Source organism: Phaethon lepturus, unplaced genomic scaffold (assembly GCF_000687285.1).
Source record: "Phaethon lepturus isolate BGI_N335 unplaced genomic scaffold, ASM68728v1 scaffold17082, whole genome shotgun sequence".
Lineage (NCBI taxonomy): Eukaryota > Metazoa > Chordata > Aves > Phaethontiformes > Phaethontidae > Phaethon > Phaethon lepturus.
The window spans coordinates 45314-66164 of NW_010522781.1; the positions used below are offsets into that span (position 1 = coordinate 45314).

Sequence of the window (20851 nt, forward strand, 5' to 3'; positions counted from 1 at the left end):
ACAACCAAAGCTACTGTAGGAAACCGTATCTGGAAAGTGTTAGTAAATCAAGACATACTTCCAGTTCCTCTCCCCCACTATTTTGACTGGAAGTTCTTTTATTAATGAAATTCAATGCTTCTCAGTTGTCTTCGTGATCCTCCATTTACACTTACCATCTCCATATCATGTAATTTGGCTTTTAATTGTAGATTTTCTTTTTCTAACTCATGTAATTTATCAGAACGGGCTCGGGTCCCCTCTAATTGGTCTTCCAACATTGTCTTTGTTTCTAGCAACACTTGATTGTCTTCCTTTAACTCCTGCAAGAATTAAGCGACAAAAAAAATTCAAATAAAAGCATTTCCTTATTCACACACACTTTGATACACATCATAACTAGTTTTAGAAACGTTACTCTAATCCTAAAACATTCATTTGGAAATGGTAACAGACCTTTGCTCTAAATTTTTTTTATAAATTTCACATGACTATAACTTATGGAATTTTTATGAAAAGAAAATTTTATGTAAGAGGAATTAAGTAGTCCCTAAACCACTAAGAATAAATAAGTTGTTCATAATTACAATCAAACCAAAAGTATCTCTGTCATTTGAGATGTGATGTACTGCATGGATATGGACTACAGCTAAGCAAAAGGCTGACATTAAATTAAAATTACAGGTGTCAGGCTCAAAGCAAACAAAAAGTAGTACTTCACACACCATGTAATTGAATTGGGGAACTCATTGCTATCTGATAGTGTAGATGGAAAGGCTTACGTGTGTTGGGAAGTTATCTAATTCATGGAAGAGAAGGCTAAAAACCTCAAAAGTACCACCTCTGAGTATGATTTTCCTGAGCAGAGAGTGCTGAAAGCTGGGAGAGCACAATGTCACCAAGTTACCACCAAGTGCTTGCCCTGTTCTTTTACTCTCCTCTAAGCATCTACTATTGGCCACCATCAAAGACTGGAGACAGATGCAGATGCTCCTTCTCAGTCCATAATTTATCTCATTATCAGACTGAACTCGCTAATTTTTGGGTTGCAGGAAATGGAGAACAAAACTTAAGAGAATAATTTTCTACAAGCCATAATTAGGTTTACAGGCCACTGGGCAAACTTACACAAGCCCAAAGTCAGGACATGATGGTGCAAATGCAACCGCATTCTTAAAATACAACGAGCCGTATTCAAAGGTCCTAAATAGCTTTAATTCATGGACATAGGGGTGGGGTTTTTTTAATGACATCTGATGAAAATAATAATGTGTAAGAACATATAATTAGCAATTTCACTCATGATATAAAGACAAAACTTTTTAAACTTCAGCATGCAGTCAGCTGCAAAATCTGAAAAAAGATCAGTGAATATAACATCGAAATATTTATCCTTCATACTTCTCCCTACACAAATGTTAACTTATAATTACTATTATTATGAAGCATAACCAACTAATTAACATCTGTCTATACTCAAGCATGCTTGAAAAATCAGATACTTACCAGCTATGAAACACGTAAACAAATTTTAGTTTTTTACTAGTTTAAACACTCGATGAAAACTAAATTTCCACTGTTTTCAAATCCTGTACACTAATCTCTCTTCCTTTACAATTTTCTTTTAACCATATGCTTTCAGGCCCTCTTACAGCAGTAGTTATAAAGTCATTCATGTCAGCTGATTTTCAAATAGCTCACATACAAAAGTTTGCTCATATGTAGGCAAGATGATGATAGTGCTCACCACTCACAGTACCTGATTTTTCAACAGACCTACATATGCTGACCTACTGCATCATATATACGTAACAGCCAACAACTTTGAGGAAATTTGAGAACATAAATCACAGCATCAGACCTCTATCACTGAACTCATGTTGAACAGCACTATCTTGTTTAAAGTATGCCAAACACTGAGAAAAGATTCAGAGTTGGAAAGCAGTTACCAGACTTTGTTTTTAAGTGGCACACAAAGGCAGCTTTGGAGCCTCCTCAAGAATGGATCTTTCGATGACAGCTGTTAAGGTCTGTATTTAACGTATCTTGAGAAAGTTTCTTCAAATTTCATTAGATTATTTCACATTACACATTTCACAGGAAGATGATAAAATTAATTTCCACAAGCAAGCCTAAGAACAAGTCATCTTAAAAAAAACACCAAGTCTTGGGAACCATGATTTTTTTTAAATTTCAGAATTGTCTAAAGCCCTTTTAACAATGTTTTAATCTGCACCATACACCTTATCTCTCACTACAGTCTTTTGTTAACTTTTTTACACTGTAGTCCTCTTGGAAAAACTATCCATTTCATTATTCATTAAAAAGCTAATTAACTCCCATGTCAGTGGATATGCTTTATTTCTGACTAAAGCTATTATTAGAAGTATTGGATGAAGGACTGATCTGTTTTTTGCCTTGCAGTTTTTCCCCTCTCGTCAATAGTAGTTTTTATCAGTAGTAGCTGTTTTATGCTGTGACATATGAAGTATACATTCATTAAAAGGTTTTAACTTTTAAACATTCAAAGAAAGAAGTCTTTTTCCAGAGGATGCTATATTATTGGTCATTGGCATTATGACATTCTTCATGTCTTTCACACTGTCTCTTAGAAGACTCACAACAGGAGAAAAATTACTGGATTTATAGCATTTTTAATTAATTCCTCCTTGAGTTTCTCAATACATTGTATATATACTAAACAAAGGCTCCTACTGGTCTTGCTAGCTTAGAGCTATGGTTGAGTACTGCTGACTTCAAATGAAACTGCATGGCATTAGACACAGGGACTTTTACCTAAAAACTGTAGTTATCACAAAAGACTGACTATACCCCAGAGCAAAAAGCTGTAACACTGTTTTCATGTCCCAATGTTTAAGTCATCAAAACAACTTTGAAAAAGCCACAGCAAACAAAAAATGATGGTTATTTAGTATTTATTGTCCTTAATATACCTCCACTCTAGCTTTGTAGAATTCAATATCATGCAGCCTCTCTTTATACCGGCTGACTTCACTTTCAAGCTTGTCAACTCGAATTGCCTTTTCACGAAGAGCATCTAGTTCGTCTCTATACACTCTGGCAGAACGGGCATCTGAGAGTAAATTCATATTCTAGAAAATAAGAAAATACAGAAATTAGAGGCAAGAACACTGCACAGTATACATGCTGAAGGATAACACAGTTGCTTCATTATTTAAATCAGGAATAATGTAGGGGGTTATCGTAAGTTAATTCTAAGAAAGGTAAAGGGTAAAAAAAAAAAATCATGTGTTTTAGAGGCTCGGTCCAGATGACGTATTTCCAGGAAAACTGCATTGGCCTTTTTCAAGGAGAGGCATGTACTCATTTATAAATTTCAGAACAGCAAACTTCTTTTACAGAAAATATACTTAAATGACCCCAAATAATTTTATACACTCATATCGCGATAATAAATTATTCAGATGTTCTTCCTCATTATCAACACATAGACTCAAACTGTAAAGAAAACTAGCCAAACTCTGAGTGGATTGTTCTTGAAAAAAAAACTCAGCACATATACACTCACACGATGTATTGGTGGTAAATTGCTTGAATGTGAAAATAAAAACTTAAGAGAAGAAATACTAACCTAACTCAGAATATTCTTCCAGTGTACGAGACCAAATAAAGGAATAAATTACACAAGGTCACGTTTAGAGTGCAAAATAAAAAAAAAAAAAGAAAAAAAAAGAATGCATGAAAGCATACTTCCTAATTAAAAAAAAAATTCTGGTGGCAGCAAATTTTTTTTGCTCACCATATTTTAAACAATAGTTTTACAAAACCTATACCTCTTGCTGAAGTCTCTTTAGTTCAGCTTCCATCTGTTCAAGTTCCTGTTTACAGTCAAGCAACTGCTCAGTCTTTTCCTCACTTAAAAGAGAAAACATAAAACACAGTTTAAATATGATCATCTCATTTGAGAACAAACTACTGAGATATGTGAGACTTCCCTTATTTAATCAAGAGTTTCACGGGAAAGTGTAAAACTTAGGTATGCCATTATGCTTTAAATATTCTTTAGGTTTTAGCCTCTATCTAATCTTTTACATTCGGTCAGATTTTTCATAGTCCTTTAAATTGTTGTTCCTACTTACGCGGGGTAAAAACATTAGGGTGTAATAAGGGATTTTTTTGATATGGGATAAGGAGTTTGTTTTTTTTTTTAAAAAAAAGCCCAAACAATACACATGAATGTGTACCAGGAGATTCACATCCAACAGTAAACTTAGAGTAATTTCAAAATATACATTCAAAAGGTCCAAATATTTTCCAGGAGAGCCAGACAATGACCGCTGATGCATCCGGTCAAAGATCAGGTAAAGCCAAATTTAAAAGCACTTTTATATTCTTGTAATTTTTGTTTTTGTTTTACAGAGAAGAATTAATGTTTTCAGGTGCCTTTACACATTAAAAGAAGATACCGCTTAATAACCTTACTGATTTTATGAAGTGCATAGTGATTTTTAGTTTTATGGAAACAATGCGGTGTCTGCTTTAGTTGATTCAGAAATTTCTAATAAAAAAAATTTGACATAGAATACCATAATTCTTACAGAATTCATTTTTAACCTCCAGCTCACTCTTAGTTTTCAATGCTCAAAAAAATGAGTTCATTAAACAATGAGTAAGTACAAGGGAAATATTTAATTCTCTCAAAGACACAGAATACCTAATGTTCAAAATACAACTGCACTTCAGAACAACCAGTATTCATGGTTGAAAAACCTGCCATATCCAAAATTGTATACCCTTAAAAGATATACTACATATTCAAACATGTTACTGTATTATTTAAGGTTTTGCAATACAAGTATGAAACAAAACAGAAGTAGAAAAGGGGAAAATAAGATCATTTAGTGGACTAAAAGGTATAATACAATGTAAAAGTAATCATACTAACAAAAAATATATTCGTTTTAAACAAAACTAGAACAGTTACTTTAAAAAACGAGCCAATTTCACAATGAATGATCTTTCTGCAACCATACAGTGTTTCAAAAAGGTCATTGACAGCCTAAAAGTGAACAAGGGTTCATCTAGGTATAGCTCACTGCAACGTCACTGTCCACAGCAAATATCAAAGCTTTCCCTCTACATGTGTATTCAGAAACACAAACGTACCCTGTATTATGTGAGATTACTGTAACTTTTCTATTAACATTTATATTCCTGTATTATTCTTCTATATAGAAACACACGGAACTTAATATAGAAAATTCAGTGTGCACCTTCCAATTCTGGAGTTTCTATATTATAAGCCTCAAATTGCTGTTATGCATCCAACTGTTGGTATATGGTGCTGCAAAGAAGAATAATCTTTACAAACCTTTTGTATGAAATTATATTAGCTGCAGTGCATACTAAACCAGATATGAAGGTTCATTGCCAAAACCAGATTATAAATAAGTTGAGTATTTTCAACTCTGGAATGAATTTTCATTTTAAAATTTCTTTATAAATGCAGCATTTAATACCAAATGCTACAGACAGAATTTAATTTATCAAAGTCTAGTATTTTAAATATAGTGCTACACGTAAAGGAAATCTATTTACAAATTGAATTCAAATAGAGGGCAAAACGTGAAATGTTCCGAGCCATCACTGTTGCCCTAATTGCATGCTTCAGCTACAGACTAGAGAGGATTGTACTAAATTATACAGAACATACCAGTGTTCACTGTTTAGGCTATCTATTAACTGTCAATCAAACTAATAACAGCAATTTTTTCACTAATTTTCTTGGTGCAGCTGTTTATAGAATATCCTGGGCGGGCTCATTTCAGTAGACACATAATAATACAGACATCAGAAAAAGAGTCCTATCTTTTTGTCCTCTATTCTTCATGAGGACCAAGATGTAGTGGGGGAAGGGGATCCTCTGCGTAAATCAACCAGATACTTAATCCAGCCTGCTAGAGATGATCTGATCAACAAACTGATAAAAAGCAGACCAGCGAGCTGGAAATTGTGACTTATGCTACCTTAAACTTTTAATTTACTTTTACCTGCCTCCTCTCTCCACGAGATACAGAACAGAATAATTTAGGCTGAAAAAAACCTTCAAGATCATAAAGTCCAACTGTAAACCTGCCAAGGCCACCACTAAACCATGTCCCTAAGCGCCACATCTACGCATCTTTTAAAGACCTCCAGGGATGCTGATTCAACCACCTCCCTGGGCAGCATGTTCCAATGCTTGATAACCCTTTCAGTGAAGAAGTATTTCCTAACAGCCAACACAAACCTCCCCTCATGCAACTTGAGGCCATTCCCTGTTGGATTAAAAAAACCTACCACCACAACTTTATTTATGCTGTTTCTAAACTATAGGCAAGTTACTATAGATATTGAAACTCTTCAGATTTAACATCTGTATTTTAAGTTCAAATGGCACACATTTCACTCTGCTAAAACAACATTGCACATTGCTATAGGGAGAAACAGAAAAAAAAATGTTTTTCTCGTTTAGTAACTCTCTACCACTGCTTAGATTTATTCCTAGACTACAAAGACAGACTAAGTATCTGTTGACACCGAATCAGTTTTCTTCATAAAATAGAAAAAAAAGGTTTTAATTATAATATGAAAAACAAAGAAACAAAGATTGTTGTTATAATGGGACTGATTTTTCACAGTACTTGGATAAGGTGAAGGAGGAGAATATACCTCTTAGCTAAGGGGTCAGCACCAGGGGGAGAAAAGAGCACTCCCTTAACCATATGAAGGTAGCAAGTTGGAAACTGTAAGAAACCAGAACTGACCCAAGCTATAAAAGTCTACTCATGTTACAAATTACATTATTCCTCAGACATAAATAACCACCACTTCTACTGCAAACCTGGATGCAGTGAAACAGACTTTGAGTTTACTGGGTCAGGAGATTTAGTGGAGTTTGGTTTGCATAATTGTCTTCCTTTCATTTTTCTCTGTAGAATGGCACAGCAGATAAAAGTGGAACAGTATTGAAAAGCATGAGCAAACAAGTGTTGTGCAGACAAGGAATCTTTGACACAGAAAGAAACAAAGAGATGGGGGACAGGAAATTATTCTAATGACAATTTTTTTTATGATAATTCCTATCAGCATCAATTCAAATGTTTCGTAAACCATGAATGAACTATATGACTTTTCCTTACTCTGTTTCCAATAAGAAACAGGTAACTTAATCACGCTGCCGATAAGGAATCACTACAACACTACCTCCTTTTAAAAAGGACGTTTTTGCCACTAATCCTTGAATGGTCAGGACACAGCTCTTGCTTCCAGTCCCTACCTGCCTGCCCCATGTAATTGCTCGAGTGTGTCACACCACAATTGCCACAACTGCAAAGCTAATCTCTTAGAAACACATATATAGATATATTAAAACCATAGTAATTCATTAATGATAATGAACAAGAGAGGAAGCACAAAGAATTCGCCTCTGAAACAACAATGTGGACACAATATGTGAAAGAAAAAGGCAATGCTGCATTAGATTAGCTCTAAGTATTTCTAAAAGACAAACAATTTATGTAGAACAAAGAGACCGTTACTGTATTGTAATATGCTCAAGAGATTGCTCGCAGTTAATTTTTCAGAAAGTTCAGAGCACAAAAGATGCAAAATTACCACAGCAGTAGTTCACTGATTTCAGTATGTTTATGGTTAAAACGTCAATATAATTCATAACACAGATCAAGACAAACACAGATGAAAAGTTGTATTTGTCACACTGGTCTATAAATACGCTTACATGCTAAAAATATGCTTCCTGGGGTACACTAACTAAAAGAAGCATTTAAAACTGTAATTTAACACTTGAAAGAATGAAGAATTCATCTAGAGTACTACTATTGTGCAAAATCAACAACATCTTAAAACCGTACTACTCTCAACACATTTCTGCGATCTACGTGTACTCACAGCTCTTGCCTAAGCCTTCTTATCTTTGCTTTGGCATCTGCTAGCTCTACTGACAGGTGCTGCCTGCTTTCAGTGCGTTTCATGCCAGGAGATCCACAAGGTGATTGTGCTGCTGATGCGTGAGGTAGAAAACGGAGACAGTCCCGTTCTTCTGAGAGTTCTATGATAGTCTAAGAAATTAAAAAAAAAAAAAAAAAAAAGGAAAAAAGCACAGACTTGCGTTCAAAGCAACACTTATATGTCAGAAACTATCATCACTCACTGCCTTAATAAATCAAAGACTGAAATGAAGCAAGAAAAGTTTTACCGTAAAAGAAGTTAGAAGCCTTACATACAACTCTATACCTAAAGCAAAGAGTCATAGCTGCTTAACAGTACCATTTGGCTATTCTTAAACTACTCAAATTTATAGACTTTTAAGTCCACAAAATTATCAGTGCTTAGAATGGGTAATGAAATAGCATGAATTCCTTGCACATGAGGATCAATATAAATCTCTAAAGCTAGTGCACTGCAGTGAGCAGCAGCATCCTTGCCGACTGAATAAAGCATGAGACCTATAGGAATATTCCTATTTCATCACATAAATAAAGGTGTTATCCTAATATGAAGAAGTCTTCTATCTTAAAGTTACTTTCCTTTGCGCTGCAAAAAGGGATTACCACACATCCTCTCCCCTTATGGTTAAGCTTCTGTTTTATCAAGGCTGTGAACTGGAAAGACAGTTGCTAAATGTCAAAGGAATATTTGGAGTAACTGCAACATTAACATATCCTCACTCTGAGGGGCAAATCTGGGACCATCAAGATGATTCATAACTTGCAATTTTTATTAAATACATTCCTGTTTCTTCATTCACGCACAGTACAATGATTGTGCCTTGTGATAAGCTTGTAAAACCTCTTCTCCTAGTATGAATGCTGCTCTAGTTGACTCAAAGCTGTACAATAGGATGCAGTAATAATAACAGGCACTTTTCAGCGACCAGCTTGCAGTCCTGAAAGCTTCAGCCAACACAGCTTTCGATTTTCTGTTTTCAACATTTAAAGTTGTTTCAGACTTTGGTTACATTACAAAGATCATCTGCCATTACCTTTTCTAGTTTGTCACGGTATTCAACAACTAGTATGCACCCTGTAACTACCTGAAAGAACTTATTGACAGTAAGGATTTCTTGCTTAAATATGCTAAGAGGACATACATTAAACTATTAGTTATAAAATGCTACGCTGTATAATTAAAAAAAAAAAAAATCTTCTATTTCTCTTAAGCAACAAACCACATCCATACCTCTGAGTGCTCATCTCTTTCATCTATAAGTCTTTTTAAATGTAATGCCATGTTTTTCAAGAGTGGTTCAACATATTCTTGTGTCAATACAATGACATCCATCCACTGCAGATCGAACACGTTTTCTTGATTATGAGTTACCTACACAGAATGAAATGGAAGAGAAAAAACATCCGCTTTAAATTATACGAGTAGAAAGGAAGCATAAGAAAATAAAGCTAAAATTCTACAGGTTAGATTCTCTACACAAGGTATGAAAAAACATTTAAAATAGATAAATCGTACGTTATGGAATAGTTTCTTATCTACCTGAAAGTAATACCGCGCACTTCTGGCAAAATAAAAAGCAAAAAGTGACTATGACAATAGATATTACATGTCACATACATGGGATTTGAATTGTATTTTATAAGTAAATTTGCACATGAAAATTTCATTACACTAAATTCACTGTAATTCTAAGAAATTCTTGGAACAACATGCTTACTCCCTGGTACTGCTTTAACAATGTAATCCAAAAGAGCTTGATAATGACATATTTTGCGAATCGATTAAAAAAAATGAAGGTTTTTTTGCTTACTAAAAACACTAGATATACAAATCACATATTTGATTTACTTGCTTTTGAACAAATGCAATTAATCTTAGAATCATAGAATGTTTGGGTTGGAAGGGACCTTAAAGATCATCTAGTTCCAACCCTGCTGCCATGGGCAGGGACACCTTCCACTAGACCAGGTTGCTCAAAGCCCCATCCAGCATGGCCTTGAACACTTCCAGAGATGAGGCATCCACAACTTCTCTAGGCAACCTGTTCCACTGCCTCACCACTTTCACAGTAGAAAATTTCTTTTTTATATCTAATCTAAATCTACCCTCTCTCAGTTTAAAGCCATTACCCCTAGTCCAATCACTACAGGCCCTTGTAAAAGTCCCTCTCTAGTACAATATTCCACCTCCAAAAAATTAAAAGCACGAGAACAACATACCTCTTGAATATGGGCTGCAACAGCTGCTCTTGTGTCAAAATCAAGACCTTGGATTCTTTCAATAAATTCTTCTTTTTTCTGACACTAAAAATAAAGGCATATACATACATACATAATCACAAGTATTTTCATTCTTCCTTTGTATTTCTAAGACCTAAAAATGATAAAGCTGACATTACAATGATCACATTGCTAAGTTACCCAATAATTGTGTTGACCAATAAATACTTGGTTTATGCCACATTAATTATGACAACTTTCAACATTATTAAAATGATAAAGAAAAAACAGCTATTGAAATGGGGCAATTAAGAGGTTTCCTAATAGCTACTTACTCAAATTTTAGCATACTGAGTTCCAGAGGTATCTTTTTCAGTGTCCTCTAGTACTCAAGTTCCCTATCTATTAATTTATTAAGAACATATAACTGGTTCTATTTTTTCAATTTAATTAGCTGAATGGTACAAACTTTCCTAATAAGTACAGCATTCCAGCAAAAAAAAATTATTAAATACTTGAAACAGTTTCAATAAGATATCAGTAAGATAATTCTTCATTACTTAACCACTTTCTTCCTCCCTTTTCAGTACCAGGTGAATTAAAATATTAAAACTAATACACTATTAGAAATGCTACATACAGTTTGCTATATTCATACAATAAAACGTAAGAGGCTACAGTTGTACCCATTTTAACTGTAAGAATATCCAAATTTTCATGGAATGCAATAGTACCACTACAGGAAGGAAGGTCAAAGTTATATACAACCATAAGTGTTAAATAGCAAGAAAAGAGATCGCTAACTCTTAAACCATTCCATACAGATATAAAATTAATTAAACTTACCTGCACCGCACAACCAAGTAAAAGCAGGAGGAGTTTTTTTACTTCTTCAGTACCTGGCTCTAGGAGGAAAACAGGAACAAAAAAAATGGTAGAGCATAAAATGGTACTTTAAGCTTCTTCCCCTGCTCCTCAGCAAACATGACTTTTTCCTCATTATTTTCGTATCATTTACGTTAACCTAGTTTAGAAAACAGTAAGATGAAGAAAATCCCATCTTTCCAGCTTTCAACTTAGTCTTTTTTGCTATTTATCTGCCAACCTTCACTGTTAACAGATAGCTTAACATCCATAATAGTTTCAAATGGAAAAACCATCATTCCAGCCCTTTGTAAAGCAAAACTTCAGAGCGACATTTTCAAAAGTGCTTTGGAGACCTACAATCAAGTTTTCAACTGTAATCTCAGGTATCTCAACATAGTTACAGTGCTTATATTATTTGCCACGCCCACTCTGTAAGAGTTAGGAGACAAGTTCATTTAAATTATTTTATAAAGCTGTATTAGATATTCATCTGCACGTCTAAAAATCAAAACGTATTTCCAAATCTGGCCTTAAGCATCTTAATCTCCTAAAGAAGCTTAAGTTAAAGAACTCTGTTTAGAGATTAGTAAAGATGTTTCTTACTTTTTACACTCAAAATGTCCTCATCTGCTACTAAATATATGCTATATCTAGAATATAAATGCCATAAAGCAAATGCTTTACGGATGGCAAAATAGCTTAGGCTAGTTGGAATTAAACTCTGTATGGTCATGTATCATTTTGCTTTACTGAAACAGAAAGCACTACCCATTGGGCTATCTAGGAATAAAAGGGCTCTAATAGCATCCTTTCTACAATACACTCTGGATTTCAGCCAATGGTTTATTTCATTGTTAGCTAACCAGACAAAAGCTGTGCTGTCAAACATGATAATGCTGGGTCTGGCTAGAAATCTGACCTTTATTCTGCAAAACTGTACTCTGCAACACAGCTGGTATAACTACTACTGATACCAACATTTTCACTCTCAGTCCAAATAGCAAACAGGGAATGTCTAGCATGTACTACACTACGCACAGTCATTCTTGAACCTGACCTAAGTTACTGAAGTTGCCCGTGTTTTTTTTTCTTTTAAAGGACTCGGTTGGTAATCACAGATGATCTCCAATGATCACGAGGTGACTATAAGCATCTAAAAGAAAATTCAACCAGAATCTTCCTTCCTAAATGGCAGTTTGCAATCTCTACGTTGGGCAACTAAGTCTATTTTGGATGAACCCCCACCTAAGAAAGATGTAACTATTCACTTACAAGCACTTGAAAAAAATTGTCCTTTGATTTGATCCACTACAGTATTTTGTAAGTGAAGCAAATGTAAAATCCTTCTCAAAAAGTTACAGATAGGAGGTAATCTTTATCAAAAGAAGAAATTAAAAAGCAATCAAGAAAAAAACTAGAATACAGAACTCTTAATGATGTTAACTAGCTTTCGGTGAAGATTCAAGCCTGCTGCCATAAAGTGGAGATGAAAGACAGCTGCTAAGTTTCTCCACCTTCCCTTGGAGTTCTCTGCATGTTGTACTGTTAAGCAGAGAGCCTTTTTTCAACATTGACTCAACCTGCTTCTTTTAGAGGGAGATATGTATAATCCCAATGAACATGTAATGTTTAAATTTTTCAAGAGAGGTTTGTCAAGCAGATAAGTTACAAAGAACATGAACTCAAACGGGAGATCTTTAATCATTTACACAGACTTCTTGTATCCCTAAGACTCGAGTTGTGAAGTCTTTTACATAGAAACAGAAAACATTCGGTGAACATCAGAAGCACGCTAATTCAGCTAAAGAATGGGAATTCCACCTGGCTGCCTGTCTTAATCAATAAAGGTTAACCAGAATATTGTAATAGAAGGAATCCATCCCAACACCTCGCATCCTACATCCATTTATCCCAATAAATTCATCACTTTTTTTTTTTTAAAAAAGCAATCTCTCAACCCCTCTTTGGACATTAATTTGCACACTGCTTCAGCATCTTTCGACTGGCTATTAAAAGCCTACCTGCATATTGTTTCCATGTCTCTCCGCATTCCCTGAAGGAACATGGCAAAATATTGAACAACGTCAGCTTCCCGCTGCTACCAACCATCCTGCATGTTTTTCTTCCTTTTTCTCCATCACAAATACAGGAATAGATCATTGATGCCTCTCTTCCATACCCTCCAACTTGCTGCTTGAACTTTGTCCCTACCCCATCCTATCCTTTGATCTTCCCTGCACTCACTCTTATCCCCGACTTTCATACCCTCTGTAGTCATCCTTCCCCCCCGGCTTGCTTCTCAGAAATACGAACTGGTCTTAATCTTTCCTCTTCCCCGTTAAAGAACATTCGCCTCATCATTATCTCCTTTCTCCTTTTCCTCTGTAATTTAACTTAACATTTACAATCACAGGCTGTAGCTCTTCTCCAGTTTTCTTCTCAAACTGGCTTCCTGCCAATTACCTCAAGCAAAATGTTTCTTCATAAAGTCTCCGATTACCTCTTTTTTACCAAAGCTCAAATCCAGCATTCTATCTGCATTTTCCTTGATTAGCCAACTGCCTTTGAGATGGTCAAACACATTTCTCTTCCTGAAATCACATCTCCCCTTGCCTTATACAATTTGTCATCTTCTGGTATTGCTACTAATCATTCCTTAAGTGCAAAGCAATGCACAGGGGAAAAAACTGTGAGGCATTCCTTCAAAAAAATCACAGCTACATCCTAAACTTCAGTGACCCAAATGCTAATAATTATCAGAGAATCGACTTTTACTATGGGGGCTCGCCTTGATGCCATCAGCTTTACACAGAAAGTCTCTCAAAAGGTCACCAAGGTTTGATTTTGCTACACTTGCCCACTAAAGAAAAAAAGCTTAAAAATCCCTAGAGGGATGAGGTCCTCTTCAAGTTGACGCAGCAAGAGCAGTCCTAACTTTCAAAGGGGAAAGGGTCTGGATGGAACCCAAAAGTGCAGGTCAACCTATTGATTCAGGTCAAACTGCATGATGAACTCAGGCAGGAATCTGAAACATCTTCAAGAATGCTGTCCGTACACAATAAATTTTTTTTAATATGTGGGCTATGCTACAGTGAAGTCTCACAAATCCAGTAACGTCCCCACAGGAGAGCAATGCATACACCAGCAGAGTTGCCAAACCACAAAAGCTACACAGACTTAGCTAAGGTCCCTAACAGGAAGAAGCTTTAATGACTAAAGCGTAAGTTTTTATGTACACAAGTGAATACTAAATTATCTTTGTGGGGTTTTGTAGTGCATTTTTAGTAACATTTCATCTTATACTACACAATATTGTTAAGACATATTTTGTCTCAGTATCTTAAAGAGAATAAAAAGTGACACTACAAAAACAATACTATGACCTGCTTTTTTTAATCTGTTTTTCCACTCAATCTGGTCTCTATGCAAATCCATGGCATCTTTAAAACAAATTTAAGGAAGTCTTGAGTCAAAATTTAAAAGCACAATGGATTCTACTTCTTTTGCAAAAGAAGAGACCACATTCACACTTCTTGGTGCATATTACTGATTACAGCATCTACACATACAAAATCTTAAAAGGTTGTGACCTCATAAGCAAAAGCAGCAATCATCAAAAGCAGAAAGTAAAAATTAAAAAAAATTAAATCAAGATACCTACATAAATGGGATATATGCAGATGGGATATGGAAAGTATCAATGTTATGAACCCTGGAATTGAAAAGTGAGGCAACACAAATGGTTCTTCTTGCTCATGAGAAGAAATTTGTCTCATGTACATGGAAGCATGGCATATAAGACATCTTAAATAAATACAAAAAGCCAGGGGAAGCTACACAGCCTGTTAGAGTAGTTCCTAACCTCTCTGCTGAGGTGCTAGACCATCAGAAGTAGAACACCTGGGACACATTAGACCCAAGTAAATTAATTCTGCCCAATCCATAGTGGCTCCATGCAGGCCAGGTGTGTCTGCTCCGTGCTTCTGGAATTGAGAGCATGGTGCAGAGATTCCCAAGTGGCTGTGGATAGTCAGCTGGGTCCATACAGGCTAATTTTCTTGGTCTGAAAATTGCAACTCTCAGAGCTGGAAGCAGAGAAGGCGGGAGCATGGAGAAGACAGTGTCAGTTCAGGGGAGAAATCAAGAACGTAATTGCAATATTTTTCAGGTAACGATGCAGGAGAAAGTGAAGCAGGAGAATTTTGGGGAAGGAAAAACAAGGATTAGGAGTTGGATCAAGCGAGAGGCATTGAACTGCCAATTTTCTCAGGGGTGGTTTAGGTAAAGAAAGTTGAAAGAGTATTAGCCAGGAATACATGAAACTTATACTTTGTCCTATCAGTGGCTCCCTGGTGGCTGGGAAATGCACTTCATTTACATATAAATCCTAGTGACAGCCAGTGCTGAAGCTTGGACAGAATACTTTTTTGCAAAGTGTGGACCTCTGGCATGAACAAAGAAAATGTTACTCATCATTATTAAACCACTTATTTGCTATAAGTATTTACACAATCTTCTGTTGAAAGGCTCAATCCTACATGAATTTTATTTCCAGTGAATTAATCCGAATTATTCCATCGATATAAATTTTCATCTTAGTTAAAAATAAACTTACCAGAAAAAGGATTTTTGCCAATTATTAATACATTTGGCAAAGACATCATGATCAACTGCTGCAAAGTCTCCTATAAAAGTTAATTAAAATATTATTTAAATCATATGTATTGAACAAAAGCAAACATCACGTACTACCCACCACTAACGAGAAATTAGTATTACATAAGTAGTTTACAATTTTTCATGTCTTAATACATACATGTTCGATATGTAATTATTTGGACTCTAATTAAAAAAAACTTACAAGTATTTATTACTTCCACAAAAGCCTTGTTTTATTGGTTTGCAAGATCATCTCAACATAGTAGAATCCTCTCGTGGCAATGAGCTGGCTTTATGGATCTTAAGTCAACTACATCCTGTGTCTCAGAACATAGCAAAACTCCTTTAAATTACTAGTGTTCATGTTTCTGACTAGTTTATTGACAGACATTTAGTTTATTTGCTCTAAGTTGCATTTATACTACAAAAGATCAATTTCCTCTATTTCATGTCCACAATCTCGGTGGCCTTGCCAAAACATGGATGTGAAAAGTAAGTTTTTTCCTGCATTTATGCTGGGACAACTCTGAATATAAAGGTACAAAATCCTATTTGCGTGATCAGGCAGAGTTTTAGCTTGGTAAGACCCACACACTCAAGCTGCAGCTTTGCCTATCCATTCTATAGACTGTATCAATGGACAGTTTCTATCAGCCAGTAATGGCTGTAATCAGGTCAAATCCCCAGTCTAGACAGAGCCTAATTCTTCTGAAGCAGAATAGTCTTCCTCCTGTTCCCAGATGTTTATTCACAGCAGATGCCATCCTATCAGCAGCTCTGGAGTCATGCTTTTTGTTTTTCCACAGTGACAGGTTCATTAATATATAAAATGTTCATACTGTATATGTATTACAGAACCATCACCATTTTACATCCAAAAGGCACATATTATGTGTCATATTGCAAGATAAAAACATAACTTAAGTCAACTCATTTTATGTCAAATTTGAAAAATTACAGTATTACTTGAAAAACACCTGTGGAAATTATTAGCTATACTTGAAAGTTCTCGCCAGCTAATACAGGACAAAAATCTGAACTGATTAATACTAGACTGAAAAATACGTATTCACTGCACATGCAAATTATAAGGAGGGAGAAAATACCTTTGACCTACTCAAGTGTCGTCAATTTCAGCCAGCTATGACTCTTGTACTTCTAAGATCTCAATAAAGACAATTTTCAAACAAAATTTAAAAGAAAAGACGTGAAGTGCACCACAGGAAATTTTAAATTAATGAGGAACAGATAAAATATAAGGAATTCAATGAGTAATTATAGCTACTACAAAAGAAAATCACATACTTTAAGAAGTGGTGGCTTGGTGGCTTTTTTATTATTTGGGGTTTTTGTAATAGCTCAAATAATTCCATGATGCCATTATGAAGCTTTCCTTACTGTGAATCAGAGTACAAGCACAGGTAACCAAGAAATGTGTCCTCTATGGGCTAAGGACATTATCACCTCTTTTCTTACAACACCTCTACCTTGCTTCAAAGACGTCTACCACCTTTTCTGTCACAAGGTGTTAACTTCATCAGTAAGCTCAGTGCAACTGCTCTCAATTTGTGTTGACTTTTGAAATGTCTGCTTCTATTAAAATCTGAAATTGGAACCTGTGTGTCCCAAAATTCACATATTTCTTTTAGCTGTTGTTTAGCCTGCAAAAATAAACTAAGCCTCTTTATGAAATTCTGTCTTGCTTGTACAAACATTTAGAGTTCATACAATTTATTTTATTAAAGACACATCATCTATCAAATGAGGCTGACAGAGCACCCATGGGAGTCATGGAACCTCACTGTATTAAACCTCCCAAGCCTACCAAAACTTATAGGAGGATCAGTTCTCCTGAATCAGCTGCTGAGAACAATTCCACATTCTTGTGCTGCATTTCTCTTCGAGAAATGTCTAGGCTCAAAAGGCTGGTTTGGAACCTAGTAAGAGTCTGGTGATGCTGTAAGGAAGTAAAGCAGCTTCATTGGAAAAAGACGACACAATTGTAATTACAGAGAAGAACAAAGATAACTCAGGAACCAAAAAACTTGTATAATCTAACATAACATTTTGAGTGTTTTATTCTATCAGTGCAGGTTTTTTGACAAGTACACACACAGCACTGATGCAATTATTTGCCAAATTGAGAGAATGTTTTCCACAGATGTTATAAAACCCCATAGAATAAACTAGCATGGACAAGCTCACAATAAAGAGAGTTAGGATAACATAATGCTAACAATTAAAAATCCCCATATCCATTAGTATCTTATTCCTACTGTAATATTCCAGACATTAATTAATCTTGTACCTTAATACAGTGATTATTTCCCATGTTCCACTACTCAGATCTCAGGCATCCCGTTCAGAACATACACCAAGCATGATCCTGCACACAGAGCTGCCTGAAGTGTTCAGGTGTGGGGGCTCACACCTCTGCCAAGGCGTACCCCAGGCTATGAGAGGCCTCTCAGGCTAATTCCAAGGCATCTGTCAAGCACTAGCTCTTCTGCCTTGGGTCATTTCACAGGTGACAGGAACTAACCTGACCCCTTCTTGAAACAGTTTGCTATGCTGCCTTGCTAACCCACGCAGAGGCTGTGGGAAAACACCAGCTGCCAGGCTGCACAAAGTTTGAGAGAAAACAAAGACTACAGCCCATCCTTTAACACTTCTCTCCAAACCCCATAAATTCCCACAACACTTAAAGCTCCCTGCATGCGTGTGGGCATGTCTGAGTGATCATCAACACATGCAAAAAGCAGTTTTCCATTTGAACAAGCCTTCCAGTTTGGCTACTAGATGCCTTCACTCCTACCAAAATGCTAGATCTGCAGTGTTTCTAAGCACCCTCACTTGCAGTATCTCAAGAGGCTGGCATCTCACAAGACTAGCAGCCCAAGAGACTGGGGAGGGAAAGGGGGGGAAAAAAGCATATCCAGTTTTCTACAGCATACACTTACACAGCAAAAACTTGAACCATTAAAGGCACGGTGACCGATTTTAATGTTTATTGAATAAGAATACTTTTTTATTTTAAAAAAGAAGTAATAAATTATTTCTAACACAAAGGTTTGGAGCAACATTCACAAACCTGAATCATTCAAAGGTAAAGCCACCTAAATGCAAGCAATTCTGCCTGATACTGTTGCAGTAGGACTGGCTGATACTGTATGGCCAAGGAAGCACAGAGAATGCTTTCTATCCAACTAAAGATCAATCCCGTCAGCATTTGTGCCTTCTGTTGTACCAGTTGCGAAACACTAACGCCTGGTTGAAAATTACTACCATCAAGGACATGGAAAGGCATACGGGTCTTCACAGGCAGCACTTATACCCACATGCAGTAGCTGCCAAGAAAAGAACAATGTCAAGTATGCATACGCACAAAGTGCTAGCTAGGAAGATGGACAGTGGTTGACCATTGCAGTAAGTGACAGCTGGGAATTTTCACAGTACTGTGGAATTTTTGAGAACATAGACCACATACGTAAACACATGAGGAAAAGCATAGCACAGTACAGGCTCTGTCATGATGCACTTGCTGTAAGAGGAAGAACAAAGGAGATTTTCTCCCACATCTGGACTTTCTTGGCAGAAAGGTGCAGGGAAGCGTGGAAGGGCACTAAAAGGCACCCTGTAAGGGACTCTGGTGATATCTGCAGTGTCCTACTACAGCGTGTCCATGTGTACACCACTCTATACAGACTCTGCATCTCGAAGGCATAGTACCAGCTCTTACCTATCGCAAAGTTCAATGGCTATTTTACAGCTCTAAATTATATAATCACTGCATTTACTATGAATGCCCATTTGATTGTTAACACCTCACAGATTTTTTTTTCCTACTGAAAATCAAATTAATTCTAAAACAAATAAATTTTGTCACATTTTTCTTACAAAGATTCCATTGATAAGACTAAATGCACATTCAGTAATTTCTCTCATTGGCACAAAACTTGCTTCAATTCAGAAAATACCAACCGATACTGCTTAATGTAGTATACGAGCAATCAAAGATGCAGAGTATTTATTATATAAACATATCAGTCACATACAAGTGTTTCCACACTACTACACCATCTGGAAATTAAGTATGATAAAAAAATCTGACCAGATTTATGAACAAGCCACCATCCATACAATATCTCAAAATACTAATCTTATTATTGTTACCCTTAAAAGCATAACTGTAAAAGAAGACTTAGAAACAATTCTATGCAAAACATAATACAAGAAACAACTACTGACCTGATAGTAAGTTTTTATTTGTTTCACCAAGATAGACAAATTTTGAATCCTTAATGATGCATCATTGTTTACTTTTTTGTTTATCCTCTGACTAGCAGACTTTGGATTACTGGGGAGGGAAAAAAAAGAAAAAGAATAAATTAAAGACAATGAACATTAATCTTTAAAGCTTTCTATATAACAAATTATGTAATTAATGTACCAACGTAACAACTTCTTGTCTTGGTTACCATGCGCTTTTTTCTCCCCCCTCTACAAGTAAACAAGGAGTTGTGGAAGTGACTGCCAAAGGCAGAAAAAAGTAACTTGAAACATCTGTCTTTGATACAGCTAGTCAGATTAGCACCCTTTTTGGCTATTAATGCAGTATGTAATTGGCAGCACCCATCACAATTACCGCAGAATGAATACAAGAAGAAGGTTTTTGTGGCTCTGCACTTCACAAGCAGCCCCATCCCTGACGGAATAAAGAGAGCAGATCACAGCCATAATGTAAATATTCCAGCACATGCTGCAGACATCAGGAATCATTCTTGCTGATGCAGACTATTACAAATAACAGAATTCAGGCTGGCTACATTAATGAATGTCTATACATTGAAAAACTATACGATGCTATTTTACTATCATGAGGCACAAAACCAGAATGTAAGTTTTCACTTTTAGAACAATGACGAATATGAAATATATCACTCTAACACACACTTAATTATTTTAAATTTATTTACAGATGACGGAGCTCTGTCAACAAAGGGATTATTAATTGACGTTTTTGTCGTGTAGTTTCACATACTACCAGATTTTTCTCTGGTTTATCTTGGCTTCAGAGAGGAAATCAATCCCTTTTTCCTACAAAAAGTAGAACGGATCTGAGGAAATGCAGATGA

General features: G+C 35.8%; 1 protein-coding gene across 1 annotated transcript in view; it reads right to left on the reverse strand.

Annotated features, from left to right (window-relative positions):
• CCDC88A (coiled-coil domain containing 88A) overlaps positions 1-20851 on the reverse strand; it is a 77600-nt gene that overhangs the window by 37862 nt on the left and 18887 nt on the right. Inside the window, exons 3-11 of the mRNA XM_010281928.1 lie at positions 19965-20073; positions 15673-15742; positions 11037-11095; positions 10191-10274; positions 9202-9342; positions 7912-8081; positions 3795-3876; positions 2934-3092; positions 156-302 (exon numbers count right to left, since the gene is read on the reverse strand). Of these exons, the coding sequence (XP_010280230.1) occupies positions 156-302; positions 2934-3092; positions 3795-3876; positions 7912-8081; positions 9202-9342; positions 10191-10274; positions 11037-11095; positions 15673-15742; positions 19965-20073 (1021 nt within the window). The remainder of the gene's footprint in view (positions 1-155; positions 303-2933; positions 3093-3794; positions 3877-7911; positions 8082-9201; positions 9343-10190; positions 10275-11036; positions 11096-15672; positions 15743-19964; positions 20074-20851) is intronic.